Source organism: Anguilla rostrata, chromosome 6, assembly GCF_018555375.3.
Source record: "Anguilla rostrata isolate EN2019 chromosome 6, ASM1855537v3, whole genome shotgun sequence".
Taxonomy (NCBI): domain Eukaryota; kingdom Metazoa; phylum Chordata; class Actinopteri; order Anguilliformes; family Anguillidae; genus Anguilla; species Anguilla rostrata.
In genome coordinates, this window is record NC_057938.1 from 12,345,932 (window position 1) to 12,360,260 (window position 14,329).

Sequence of the window (14,329 nt, forward strand, 5' to 3'; positions counted from 1 at the left end):
GCTAGCTCACTAAATATGAATTACCAAAAGATGAATACAATTGCTTTTTTAATTACTGCATAATCTCTGCACACAGGAAAACTATGTTTCTAAAATGAAGTTCCCATTATTTCATGTTTAAAACATTTTCTTGTGACTCCAACAAACCCCTCCCTAAAAGTTTTTGGTATATGCAGTGTGGAAATCCTTGGCATTTTCTTTATTGCGATTATTTTTATTTATGCAGATGCCTAGTTGGTGTACAATAATTCAACCATTCCAGTATATAAGCCAGTATAGAATGACAAGTCGGCTGCCATTTGGATGGATGTAGAAACAAGCTTCAAGTTACATGGACTAATGTAGAAAACAAGGGGTAGCATTGTGGTGATATTTAAAAAGTCATCCATTTAACAAGCGTAAGTAATGGCTTGGTTATCATATTGGTATGATTGCATGCCATTGTTTTGTCATTGACATATTTATGTATAAAACAAATAGGGTAATATATAAAATTTAAATTTATTTAGCACTGTTTTGTCAATGATGAATCTACTATTCTTAACTTAAGAATTTATTGTTTATAATAAAGATGATTTGTGCAACCATTTTTTGTATGAGCTTAAATGAGTTTTCATCACTGTGTCGCGTCCCACGTTGAAACACAGTTGTGCAAAAACTGTTCAGTTCAATTACAATAGTGTTTTGCTGAGGGAAGAGAGACGAGGAGTTGTGGGTACAAGCAGCAGCTAAGCCACAAACCACAAGAATACATCAAGATATTTCCTGTGTAAAAGATAAGGAGGTGTGTCAGTGTGTATGTGTGTGTGTGTGTGTGGGTGATTTAATAAAATAATTTTAAAAAACAATGATCCCATGGGTCCTGCAGCCAATTCATGAATTTGCATCTGAGGGTTAAATTTAAAAGTGAGTGACATAAAAATTGAAAATTAATTTCCACCCAGGTTGTTTTTGTTTTGCAGAATACTTGAAAATGGCCTTCAGATTGAACATTTACTTTTGTTGTTTATTATTTTATTGATTAACATTAACATTTGTGACAGCTGGAGTGTCTATAGAAAAGTGTAACATATTACACATATGTTATTTTGCATTGGAAGCTCACATATTAACTACTATTCGTCGGGGTGCGGGTGACCAACGCGAGTAAATGAAAATCAAATGGGAAAAGACTTAATAATAAGGGAACAAAGCTTAGCAATTAAACAAACCTCAAATTGAAACAATAACCAAACAGAACAGGCAGTAGGCACGCAGCAACAACAGTAGGAACGCAGACACGGTCCGAACAACGATGGTAGCAAAGCAAGATTCAGCGCTGAGTGGAGGAGACTTAATGAACCTAGACACCAGGGGCAGATGACTAAGCCACAGAGGGGAACCGGACAGACGCAATATATTGGATAATGGAACCATAACAATTACAGAACACAAACCGAGGCGCCATCTGCGGCAAGAACCACAGGAACCAAACCTTACAATTTCCTCATCGGTGTCCATTTCATTACTGTGGGAACACTTCTGAAGTCACTATTTCTGGTACCATTTTTTTAACCATTTTTTTTTACCAAGTCAAAGACTGATGGGAATCAAGAGGCTCCTAATTGGTGAAGGGGACACATGGCCACTAAAACTAACCATTTGGTAAGTAATGAAGAATTCAAAGGCAGAGCAAATTATAACGAGCCAAACCTGCATTGTGTTATTAAGTTTAAGGGAAAAATATGATTTACTTAAACACATAGTCAACAACCTAATAATGAGCCCATTTATTCCTGAATTTGATCAGTTTAAAATTTCCATTACCTCCTTTATGTAGCTCTTCGCAATACAGCACAATGTTAACATGGGGCTTCTATGGTAATAGCATGCAGCGATTTCTGACATAATCCCTCTAAAAATGAAAACCACCTCATTAAGAAAAATTAACAGCTTGTTGAAATTCTGGGATTGCAATTGAGGATCGCTGAAATTAAAACTAACATACACAGAGGGTCGCCAGGACAGAGTTTGAATCATAGACTGTATAACAAGACCACGTTAAAACCTAGCATATGGCTGGACCTAACACATATGATTCGGCCGACCAATGGTGTGACTTCATAACTCAGCCAACCAATGGTGTAACTTCATCAGTCACTCACTCAGTCAGTCACAGACAGGGCTGGCCCCGCTGTTGCGGTCCAGCCAAAAATTAGTTTGAATACATAGGAGGTACATCTCCGGCAGAGTGCGCTACAAAGAGTATGTGAACCTACTGACAGTTCACCATAGAAGGCAATCTCTGATATAGATTTGACAGCATTATTCCAAGATGGTGGTAAGTGATTTACTGTCACGTATACAATTAACCAGATATATTACAACGCAGCATAATATCGCACCTAACTGATTGTTTATTTTGTCGTTCAGAAATTTGGGTTGCAATTTAAAGCAACACTAGAGAATATCACAAACTTGCAACCAGTTGGGGACGACTTCCGCTGGTTTTTGAAGGTAAGTTTGCCAAATTCTGCAAGCAAATGTCTTGTCATTTAACTTGCAAGCTAAGGTAGGCTACCTAGCTAGCCTAACGAAAGTGGCCAGTGCAACGTTTTTTCGCATATAGCTAATGTAACGAAGTTGTCGATTAGCATCCATGTTGGGATCCATTTGCTAATGTGAGTTAGTTTGCCACCTAGCTAGTGTTATATAGCCATTTTTTGTGCTAAACTAACTCGGCCTAATGTTACCCACTAGCAGCTATTTGATTGAACAGCTTTCCGTGCAATCGACGTAGACTGCTGCTGTATGTACAGCTAGTAAAGTAGGTCGTTTTTGATTACTCCCAGGGGTGTTTAGCTGTCTACTTATATTGAAGCAGAAGCGCAACCTTTTGGGGAGATTAGGTGATTTTTGAAAATATAGCCTAATATGTGAGCTAAGATATCAAAGCCGTCAAAAATGGAAGAAATAGAGTTCAATTGAAATGAGTTTGAAACTAATTTGTGGAGAATGGCATTGTATTGGCCCTGGGTGCATGCAGTATCAACTTTGACAGCTACGAAAAATAACCTTTTATTTATTTCCCACATATCACAATATTGTTATCGACAATCCAGCATTCCAAATATTGGTTATTGTTTTAATTTGTAGTATTAGCCACAAGTTTTTATTTTTATTTTATTTTGGTGCAGTACCCTGCTTTAGCCCTTAAGTTCTAGCCTAATAGTGAGTAATTTCTAAAAGACTCATAAAAAAATATTTCACTGTGCGTTCTTTATTCATAAATTAGGCTTATTTTTATTCTTTGTACAGCTTAAATGTGGAAACTGTGGGGAAATCCCGGACAAATGGCAATACATCAACTTAATGGTGAGAATATCTATGAACTTTGCGTTGTCACGTTCTGCGTTGTTACGCAGCTAAAGGAGACACATTTAGGCCTGTTGTGATAGCATTGCCACATCTGAAAAATGTTTTTAACGTAAATTATTGTAGCCAATGTTATGCCTGCCACTGATCGTAATTGTTATGCTCTTGGTTAGCCTACATAAAATGTATACGTGTCCATTACTCATTTTTCTTTAAGCCAAAATATAATTTTATTTGACTTTAAATATTGAAGAAATGCAGCTTTACAAGAAAATGATGCTGTTCCAAAAGCTTTTCTACATGCTGCCATACTTACAGCCACCACAACCAGCTTCAGGGCAGGCGCCTGTGCCACTGAGTTACTGTCCTGCTTAAAAGTACCATTCCACCTGAACTGTTTCATATTTATGGTAAAATATTATTGAAGCTGTTCTGGCGTTGTCTGCTACACTGTGATTTTGCTTCATTGTTGACCCAAGAAGAAACCAACAATCTTTTGTTCCCCCAGTCCAGATTTTATAAAACGCGATGCAGTTCTCGAATAAACAAATGAAGTCTGCACACAATTCTGTTGTAATTCTGTTTAATGCAGCATTTCAGTCATAGACTTTATAGATTTCAGTCCGCAGGTACCTTGCAATTGTGTGCAGGAGGAATAATGCAGTTTGATGATCAAAATGTACACCCAGTTCTTCTGATCCTCTCTGACACTAGAGGAAACCCACTGTTTTCCATGGCGCTGATAAAGGCATTTTTGTCTGATTCGTTGAATATCCACCTATTCAACATACATTAAAAATGAATGCATGCAGATTTAATTAATCATTTTTGTTTTTGCAGGACAGTGTGCCTCTGAAAGGTGGAAGAGGAAGTGCCAGCATGGTGCAGAAGTGTAAACTGTGCTCCAGAGAGAACTCTATCGGTCAGTCCTTGTAGTGACTTGTAATAAGTGTTTGTGACTGTGTCCTTAGGCCTACATTACGCTGATAAATGTGACACTGTATTCATTTGGACATTAATGAATCAGTGTGTCGAACTGCCGCCAAAAAAAAAAAAAACTGATATGCATTTTCATTTTTGAATAGATATCCTAAGGGATACCATCACTCCATATAATGTAAGTCACAGCATGGTTTTATCTGGGTATCTACAATCAGCAGAGAACATTTATTTGCATGATTTTGAATCATGCAGTCTTTGCTCTCATTTATATTAAAAAGACATTCACTTCAGTCCAAGATACATTATTTCTTATTTCAGTTTAGTCTGAGCTGTTTGCCCACAGGAAGGGTGTTACAAACTGTAATCTGATAACCTGAATCCATTTGTCCATCTTGGTGATACAAGACACAAGACAACATCTTATAAGTGAGTGTTTATACTCCCCTGAGCCCTGTAGGAACACTTGGTAATCAGTATCTTATGTCTTTCTTGGGATTGTGTGCTGTGTTTGCCCTGAAGGCAGAAGACAGCGACAGATTCAAGACCATGGTGCAGTTTGAGTGCCGAGGCCTGGAACCAGTCTCGTTCCAACCTCAGGTGAAACCTTTCTCCTATATGTTTATGCACACTTTATAATGGAGCATTATAATGGAGCAGTGTTGAACACTGTAGTTGTGCACGAGCTTGAGTGTTTAGCTTTCAAAGTCCAGGTAAGGCTTTACTATAGAACTCAGAGTTCCATAGTAAATTTCAATTCTTGGGCCAATAAATATTCACCTGTTGTATATTGTCAAATTGATAAATGGCTCAACATTACATTACAGGCATTTACCAGATGCTCTTATCCAGAGCGACTTACTGAAGTTTTTGCATCCATTATACTACACTGCCACCCTTCACCTTCAACAAGGTGAAGCATTTGGGTCAGTACATCAGTGTTAGGATCTTATGACGCATAGTGTAACTGACTTCCAGCCTATGTAATGATGTGTGTTTATGATTGTGCGGCGTTTGGATCTTACTTTCCTGCTGCAGGCCGGATTTGCTGCCCAAGGAGCAGAATCCGGGACTATGTTCCCTGAAATCAACCTACTGGAAGGAGTGAGTCTTTATGCCATTAACATTCCTTCTTTTTCACTTCCATTAATATGAGTCATTACCTCTACCACTGCCCTCATGCTGTTTTATTAACCTCGAATCATTGGTGTCGTCAGTGGCTGTTTCACACAAGTGATCTGCTGAGAGCATGTGTAGTTCTACCTGTTTCTGGTATCACAAACTGCACTCCCCAGTACTAATTTGGGGCTTGATATTTTAAATAGCCGAAAAGTTCTGAAGAGGATACGAGCATGCGCTGATACACCTATATAATGGTATTAATCATTTTTCAGTCAGTATAACACAAAGTAGAATAACATGCAAATTCCAGTCAGACCTTTTTATTTTTGTTATCATGTTTTCTAAAAAGGTTGTGATTGCTGCACTGTGGCACTGCAAAGCTGCTCATGTTCATAAAAACTGGCACCTTTTTGTTTTAGGACTGGACCGACTATGATGAGAAAATCAACGAATCAGTTGGCATCTATGAAGTCACTCATCAGTTCATCAAGTGCTGAGCTGATGTAAACTCTATAAAGACTGTGGCTGATGCTCCAGTGAGTTGCCGGACCTTGAAGACACTGAAGCACTGGCTTTGAATTGCTCCAGATTCAAAATGGCAGTGTTGGTAAATGAGATTCATGACGTCCCATCCCTCTTGTCATACATGGAAAGGAACGGAACGGAATAGAACTGAATGACTGTGAGGTGTAGCGCCTCTGCTGTCAATAAAACTTGAGAGGAAAATGTCCAGTGTAATTGTCTTGTCTGCTGATATCTGAAAGATATCCATGTTTTTTCATCTTCAGCAGGAGTTATAAGTGACCATAGGCATTTCTGACAGTTACAGTATCGTACTCCTTGTGCAGCACTTTGGAAGGTGTAAATTAGTACAGAAGAAATGTGCCTGAATTAACTTTCTCTAATTTTAATGACATACAAAATCCCGACCACAAATTGTAGTCTTATCCCTATGGCATTACTTAATTTGTTACATGAATTTTCCATTATTGAAACACTCTGAGAGGTCTGATGTCTTCCATTCTTGTGACATGGCTAGAGATGATACTGATAATAGCCTCTTACTGAATATGTATCTACCTGCTTGATATCCCAGTTGGTCTGTAGAAGAAATTTCCAAATGGCTTTTCAACTTTAAAAATATTTTGGCAAAATATGAAAATTTGTATTTATATTTTTCTCATAAAAATCCATGATACATATATAGACCGATAAATCCCAAATTTGGACATGGTCTGGGCATAACAAAATATAACCACTCATTATGGAAACATTCTGTTACTGTTTTGGATGTCTCTCACTTCATTGTCAGTCACATATGCATGGCGGTATAATATAAAATGCAAGTTAATCTCATTCTTCCAAATAAAAAACTGTCTTCAAATGGTGATTTGGTACCTGTATAATTACTCTTCTTTCTGCTGTTGCATTTGATGTGGAAATCCCTTTGGACAATGGTATCAGGAGGGAAAGAAGCACAGTAATTGAAGACCTTTTTGAGAAAATTCTTAGAGGGCTTAATCTTTTTGTCATTTGAAAAGTAGCTTTCACATTGGTTTGGGAGAATGACAGTGTAAGCAAAGGCTTACAAAAAGTTTACACTGTACCCCAGTGGTATTTCCCTCACCTTACAGGTATATAAAGTGTTATGGATGAATGGTGAGAAGTGGCTTTTTACCTGCTGCTGGGAAGTCATAAAGCAGACTGGTCCTAAAAAAATCACCTTCACCTCCCTCCTCCCAAACTGCACTTTCTCTGCATCGACAGGGGAGGAACCTAGTCTGGAGTTGCAGGGTGGGGTCATGCTGTCCACTAAGAATTTCCACATCCGTGTGTTTAATCGCTGATCTCTCTCACAGAAACCACACCTGCTATACATGATGACTGCTAATCAATAATAATAACCAATCAAACCATATACAGCAAACAGCAGCACAACATGTTATTTATAAGAATGACCAATCAAATCACTTGCAGCTACCACAAATGCTATACCAAACAATGGAAATCATCAACAGTGCCTGATTACAGAACCAATGAAAAAAAAAAACATTTGTGAAGAACAGATTTTCATGTATGGTACATTATGATAATTATGTTGTTTTGTCTTTTGAATAAATCTATCAAATTATAGAACAATATACACTGTTCCTGTTGAACCTACAATAAAAATACCAGGTGGCCAGTCTCTGTGCAGTATTTTAAGTGAAGCAAGAGTTCAGCCAACCAAACACCCTGCCAAATTTGGTAAGAATAGCTGACTCTCACCAGTTTAGGCTACTGTTATTGAGAGTGTAAAGGAGAGAAAAGGTAAAAAAAATAATCATAAGTAAAACAAGGTATTTTCAAATGAAAACCTGCGTGCATTTTGCTCAATAGTCTGGACTTGCAAGAGCCTTTAAATGATTTAAAACATAGTTTGTGAACTGAATAATCACTTTGGAAACGTACGGTCGTTAGTCTGGTTACCTTTTATGCACAGTATTTGTGCCTCGTACATAAAGTTCAAATTCCTCAGTTGGGACCGCCTTTTTTACAGTCTCTGGTTGGGACCGCCTCATAGGAAACCCCTATACGGGAGGGTAGGATTAATGTTTACTGCGACTCTTTGCCGAATTGCCGATTGTTATTTGGACCTGTGGCTAATCTTAATCATGTGGCAGTTATACTCACTAAGTGAGTTTGATGTAAAGGGACTGTTGCTCTTCCTTTTCGTCTTTCTACTAATCACAGATGTTCTCAAGAACAGGAAACCCTCCAACTTTCCCCCAGGGCCGCGGGGTCTGCCGTTCGTGGGAAGCATTTTCAGTTTGGATGCGAAACTACCACACGTTTACCTGATCAAGGTGAGCTCATACGACTGCCGAGCACAGTTGTTGTATAGTGTTGATGTGTTATTCAAAACATGTATAACCTAGCTGAACGCTCGACATATCCGTACCTGGCTGGAAAAGTGTTAATATGAGTTAGATAAAACCATAGATTGTAACGGAAGGCTTTCCTGAAAAAAACGTTTTTTCTAAATGTATTTTTTCTTTGTGGAGTTCTAATCCCTGATCCATTTCGTAATAATTCTGTCCATGTAGAATTAATTATTATACTGTAAATAGCCATGCTAGCGTGTAGATTGAAAGTTACACGAAATGTTCCCGTGCAGCGGGTCCACTGTTGTCAGGTGGCTCTGGTGGCGGGGGTGTCACTTTATTTGGCATTCTGTTAAAACACGGCAGAATAACAAATCGTAAGTAGCTAGCTTCAACTTGTTACGTATTGTTTAAGTATGCGCGCTAAAATGTAAGGTACTTAAAACATACAGTAAGCAAAGTGCTTTGTGAATGTATGTGACATCTTATATTGTAAGTTTTTCCGAGTCACATTCAAGTCTGTAAGTGTTAATAACGGTGTCTATCAAGGAAGTAGTTTGAATATGACAGAAGTAAATGTTAATGATTTTCACTGTTGCGCTGTGTTGCCCTATGACAGTGAATTTTTGGGATTGAAAATGTGCCTTCGCTTAGATTTGGCTGTGCATATACAGATAATGGGATGGATAATCCACAACCACGAAAATTAGTGGCCTCACTCCATTCCAGTTTAATGTAATAGTACTTATATGCATGTGGGGTCTATTTAGAAAATCAGTGTCATTCTCTGCAGGTGGCCAAAGTCTTTGGTAATGTCCACAGTATCAATCTGGGTGGAGAGACAATGGTGTGTGTGGTCGGCTACAAAATGGTGAAGGAGGCCCTGGTCAGTCAGGCGGACTGCTTTGTGTCACGGCCTTCACATGCAGTCACAGACAGAATCTACTCTGGAAATGGCAAGTGTCTCCACTGATGTCTATCACATTGTACTAACTTGACATTTTTAGATGCTTAAAAATGTGTAACACGTGCTTGTACTTTGTGTCTGTTGGTCTGGCTGTGATACCTTTATAATATGAACAGAAATCACTTTTGGCATTCAAAGCAAGAAACTTATGAAAAATTGTCTGCAATCCATTATAGATCAAAAGAAAGTCCATGTTTATTATTTGTTCTATCTTTCAAAACTTTTTCCTCTCCAGATCGCCTTTTAAACCTGTAGAGCTACTGCTCTGCTAATATCCCCCAGTAGAGGGCACTGTAGATTTGCCCATCAGCCAGTGAGTGTTTTACACCCTGCAGGCCACCCTGTGTACTACAGGCAAGAGGTGGTCTCTTGGAGAGATGACAGTCATCTCCCATTATCAGCTGCTACCTGTGCATGCCTGATGTGTTGTTGGGGGGAACTAATGCAACTGTGGCCTAAAGATGCCTAGTGAACTTTACTGGTGGAGGCCAGTTGGGTTCCAGTGCTATAAACTTCAGGTTACAGTCTGCTAGTGTCATAGCTTCATACTAGGAATGTGGCAATAGAGCTTGGCCTGTATGAAAAGTGATTCTGTGGTAACTCTTTCCAGGCCTGTTTTTGAGCAATGGCCACCTGTGGAAGAGACAGAGGAGGTTTGCGCTCTCTACTCTCAGGAACTTTGGAATGGGGAAGCAGTCCCTGGAGTCATTCATCCTTGAGGAAAGCAAATTTGTCCAAGAAGAGATAGAGCTTCAGAAAGGTGCAGAACTAGTGTCTGAAAAAAGGATTTTAGCCCAAAGATTTGACATTTTACCATTGATTTTGGATGCACACAATACAGTTTAGCTGTTTGGGAGCTGTACTAGTGGTTTTGCATAATTATGCTATTGATGATATGGACAAATAATGACTATGGTTATTAATATTTAGTTAGATTAGCTATTGAGGAGTAAATAAATCCAGTTACTTCAGAAATTAGTGCATAAGAACACAGTTTCATTAGCAGTCACAATTTAGCCAATATGCAACATTGTTGTGTGGTTGGTGTACTTAAACAGATACCCCAACCCCAAAACTCACAGCTACTGTATCTGGAACTCTGTTAATAGAAATCCAAGCTAACCATTTGTTTATTCACACAATTTATGAGACAATGTGAAACTGAACATGAATCTCTGTTGCAATCACATACACCTTGTGTATTTAGTTACACTGCAATACCATTGTCAATTATTTTAATACATGAATACAATTAATACGTTAATAATTTGGACACTTTCTGTACTTTACCCTCAGCTAATACCTAGCTACATAAATGGTTAGGAATATCAGCTAAAAATCATGGGTCATAGTGGTTAGGTTGTCCAATAAAATAAATGCATTCCACAGGGTCTAGAGTCTAGGGCTAGTTTTTATAAGTGATCAGCGGTCCTTGTTTTATTTATTTAACTGTCCAAATCTTCTCTCAGGTAATCCTTTCGACCCCCACAATTTATTCAACCAAGCTGTCTCCAATGTCATCTGCATCTTAATATTTGGACACAGGTTTGACTACACCAACCACCAGTTCCAAACTTTGCTGAAGTTGCTGTCTGAAGTTATGTATCTGCAAGGGACCATATGGGCTCTGGTATAAAAACATTTACACCATTGCACATTATTTAAATGGCTATAGTATACTGAGAATCTTTAAAATATAACCATTGATTTCTGACTAATTTTTTACCTAATTCTTCCATTGTGTCCCGATTTGGAATGCTAAATTGCATATGTAATCTAATTTAATCACTGCAGTTCCCTTCCTTTATTCAGGTGAGCATAGACTAGCAATGGTTCAAGTGGGTAGTTGGAAATAAGAAGTAGAAATAAATATACAAAATAAGTTACAATCACTGGAAGGGCTTATCCTGAGTATTGCAAACCTCTTTTATCAAGATGGACAGATGGACCGCTTCACAGGATAATAAGATGAATGTTCTTTTTTCAGCTCTATGGAACATTCCCTAAACTGATGAAGATGCTACCTGGGCCTCACAATAGGATCTTCAGTCACTACAGAGTGCTCTCAGACTTTGTGATGGAGGACCTGGAGAGGCGTAAGGAGGAGATGGACTCCTCTACCCCGCAAGATTACATTGACTCCTACCTTGCAGAGATTGAGAAAGTAACAGCAGCGCAGCAGAACTTGGCTTATGGGTCTTATGTAAAATGAAATAGAACCTTTGGTTCAGCATCTGGTTCACTTACTGTACTTCCTCTTCATTTGTTATCATGTCAGTTGATGGATCGTATCATAGCCACAGTCTTACCACGGTGTGTCCCTGAAGTAAATAACTAATTTTGTCTCCTCTCCTTTCCATGGCAGAATACTGATGATCCGGCTGCTGGCTTTAACCATACAAACATGGCCCTCTGTGCTCTGGACTTGCTTATAGCTGGCAGTGAGACCACTTTTACCACCCTGCGCTGGGGTCTGCTATTCATGATCAAGTACCCAGACATACAGGGTAAATGGCCATGGGTCTGTGGTAGCGAGCCCAGTTATGACAAACATGATACACGAGATATACTGTGTGCAAAGGACTCAGGGAAAATCACACTTTTGGAGAGCCTTCTGTGATGTAATTACACATAATGTAATTTATGCTTTTTTTTTGCTAAAATAGTGGTTACTGTTTTCAAGATATAAAGATAGCCAGCTTGTTTCATCTACAGAGAAGGTGCAGGCTGAGATAGACCAAGTGGTTGGTCCGTCACGCCCACCCTGCATGGCAGACAGGGCTGACATGCCCTACTCCAACGCTGTGATCCATGAGGTGCAGAGGATGGGCAACATCCTCCCTCTTGGAGTTCCCCGCATGGCCACCTGTGACACCTCTCTGGGCGGGTACTTCATCCCAAAGGTGGGATACGATGAAACATAATGGTGCTTCCAAAGCTGTGGGCCATGACTCACTGGTGCATGGTGGGATGGTTGATGCGCGTCAGTGGGTGTGTGTGGAAAAAATAATTTCCTGTTTATATTGACATTCATATTAGTCAAATTAAATAGTGACTGCACTTGCTACACACACTTTGTACTTTGTACTACTGCACATTGCTTTCATCACCACAGCTATAAGGACCATTTTCAGCATTTATAATAATTCATATATAAATTTTTTTACTGGTAAATTTTATTTAGCAGTTTTATGAATCTTTATAAAATAATAGTATACTTTTTAGTATTAAATGGCTTGAAATTAGGAACCAACAAGCTGTTTCTGGCATTTTGTATCTTCGTGTGTAGGGTACTTCATTGTTGGTGAACTTAACTTCAGTGTTATTTGACGAGAATGAGTGGGAAACACCTGACACCTTTAACCCTGGACACTTCCTGGACTCGGAGGGAAACTTAGTGAGAAAGGATGCCTTCTTGCCCTTCTCAGCAGGTAGGAATTACAGTTGAAATTCCAGTTTTGATCAATTAATTATACATTCAATTTTTAACACAAGGACATCTCTTATTTTCTTTTTTACAAGGATGACTGACATGTATAAGCATGATGGACATTATGAAATAAGTGCAATACATGTTGTCTGACTCTCCTCAGGAAAGAGGGTGTGTCTGGGAGAGCAGCTGGCACGGATGGAGCTATTCCTATTCTTCACCAGTTTACTTCAAAAATTCAGCTTCTCCCCTCCCCAGGGGGTGGAGCCTAGTCTTAATACAGATGGTGGGGGCACCCAGGCTCCACTCCCCTTCAAAATCTGTGCCAGCCCTCGCTGACTGACATCACACAAAGGATTCTATTCCTTTAACTTAGATTCCCATCCAGAACCAGGTCTTCAGCCCATATACTGAATCAGAACCAGGCCTTCAGTCCATATACCGTATCAGAACCAGGCCTTCAGTCCATATACCGTATCAGAACAAGGCCTTCAACCCATATACTGAACCATAACCAGGCCATCAGCCCATATACCGAATCAGAACAAGGCCTTCAGCCCATATACTGAACCAAAACTAGGCCTTCAGCCCATATACCGAATCAGAACAAGGCCTTCAGACCATATACTGAACCATAACCAGGCTTTCAGCCCATACACTGAACCAAAACTAGGCCTTCAGGTCTTATACTGAATCAGAACCAGGCCTTTAGCCCATATAAATCAGAATCAGGCCTTCAGCCCATATATTGAATCAGAACCAGACCTCAGTCCTTATACAACTGAGGGATGTGTCAGTATAACGATACTGTATGAGCAGGTTCAATGATTTGTATTAGCTTTTATAATTGTATGCATATCTATCTGTATTGTACTTATTCTACTGGATCTTGCTAGGACCAGGACAGTCTTGAAAAAATTCATATTTAACCACAAGGCTGTATCTGATAAAATATATGATCGATTAAAAAAAGTAAAAATAAGCCAACTTAAAAGTTTCTGGTAGTATGCAATTGTGCAAAAAATAGAAGACAATTTCTATAGAAATAATTGAAGAGTTTGACCTTATTTCATTTATCAAAGATATGTCTGTTATTCCAGTGTTTGTAAAAATGAAATACAAGAAAAGCCAAACAACTGATGCCTTTCTTGGAATTAGTGATTCGGAACCTTTTTAAACAGTAAAATTGTATTCCGTTTTATGATATTTACCCATTTTGTCATATTATGGCTTCAATTGTGTTCAATTGATTCAGGATCAGGATTCAGGTTCAGGATTGAGCTATGGAATCCTAGGCCCTGCAAAAAGGCCTGACCAAGAGAAACCTCCCTCCCAATAATTCACTACTGAGGCTTCTGGAGTATTAAATACCCTGCCTTACACTGGATGTCTAGCGGGTATATTACACACCTGGGACATGTGCAGTCAGTGGTGGGATCATTTGGCATCTGGGTGCCTCTGTGGTGAACTAAGAGTAAGGTAACTGCCTTTGTGTTTCTTCATCTGTTTTACTCAGAGCTTTGTGCTTCAGACCAATCACACATTCAGTGGCCAGCATTCATTCTGTACCGTATTCACCCTTCTCCTCACTCCTCAAAAAAAAAAAAAACTTTTAATTTAAGTTCTACACCTAACACCAATGCATAAGAGCAG

General features: G+C 39.0%; 2 protein-coding genes across 7 annotated transcripts; both read left to right on the plus strand.

Moving 5' to 3' along the window:
- Nucleotides 1–1,586: 1,586 nt before the first annotated feature.
- Nucleotides 1,587–6,805, plus strand: czib (CXXC motif containing zinc binding protein). Of its 3 annotated transcripts, XR_010330452.1 has the most exons (9): nucleotides 1,587–1,644; nucleotides 2,413–2,496; nucleotides 3,298–3,354; nucleotides 4,195–4,276; nucleotides 4,440–4,471; nucleotides 4,816–4,893; nucleotides 5,121–5,219; nucleotides 5,332–5,397; nucleotides 5,835–5,905. XR_010330452.1 is itself a non-coding variant. In XM_064338425.1 (8 exons), exons 1-8 carry the CDS (start codon nucleotides 1,621–1,623, stop codon nucleotides 5,910–5,912), a joined length of 501 nt encoding a protein of 166 aa, XP_064194495.1. In that variant the 5' UTR covers nucleotides 1,606–1,620; the 3' UTR covers nucleotides 5,913–6,805. The 3 variants fall into 3 exon arrangements, 2 of the variants coding, with proteins under 2 accessions (XP_064194495.1, XP_064194496.1); XM_064338425.1 differs by lacking the exon at nucleotides 5,121–5,219 and having other exon boundaries at nucleotides 1,606–1,644; nucleotides 5,835–6,805; XM_064338426.1 differs by lacking the exons at nucleotides 1,587–1,644; nucleotides 5,121–5,219 and adding an exon at nucleotides 2,165–2,320 and having other exon boundaries at nucleotides 5,835–6,805.
- A 1,160-nt stretch (nucleotides 6,806–7,965) lies between these two features.
- Nucleotides 7,966–13,830, plus strand: LOC135256542 (cytochrome P450 2J2-like). Of its 4 annotated transcripts, none has more exons than XM_064338415.1 (9): nucleotides 7,966–8,261; nucleotides 9,058–9,235; nucleotides 9,857–10,006; nucleotides 10,716–10,876; nucleotides 11,234–11,410; nucleotides 11,612–11,753; nucleotides 11,962–12,149; nucleotides 12,536–12,677; nucleotides 12,840–13,830. In XM_064338415.1, exons 1-9 carry the CDS (start codon nucleotides 8,007–8,009, stop codon nucleotides 13,013–13,015), a joined length of 1,569 nt encoding a protein of 522 aa, XP_064194485.1. In that variant the 5' UTR covers nucleotides 7,966–8,006; the 3' UTR covers nucleotides 13,016–13,830. The 4 variants fall into 4 exon arrangements, with proteins under 4 accessions (XP_064194485.1, XP_064194486.1, XP_064194487.1 ...); XM_064338416.1 differs by having other exon boundaries at nucleotides 7,967–8,261; nucleotides 9,073–9,235; XM_064338417.1 differs by having other exon boundaries at nucleotides 7,967–8,261; nucleotides 9,102–9,235.
- The last annotated feature ends 499 nt before the right edge of the window (nucleotides 13,831–14,329 follow it).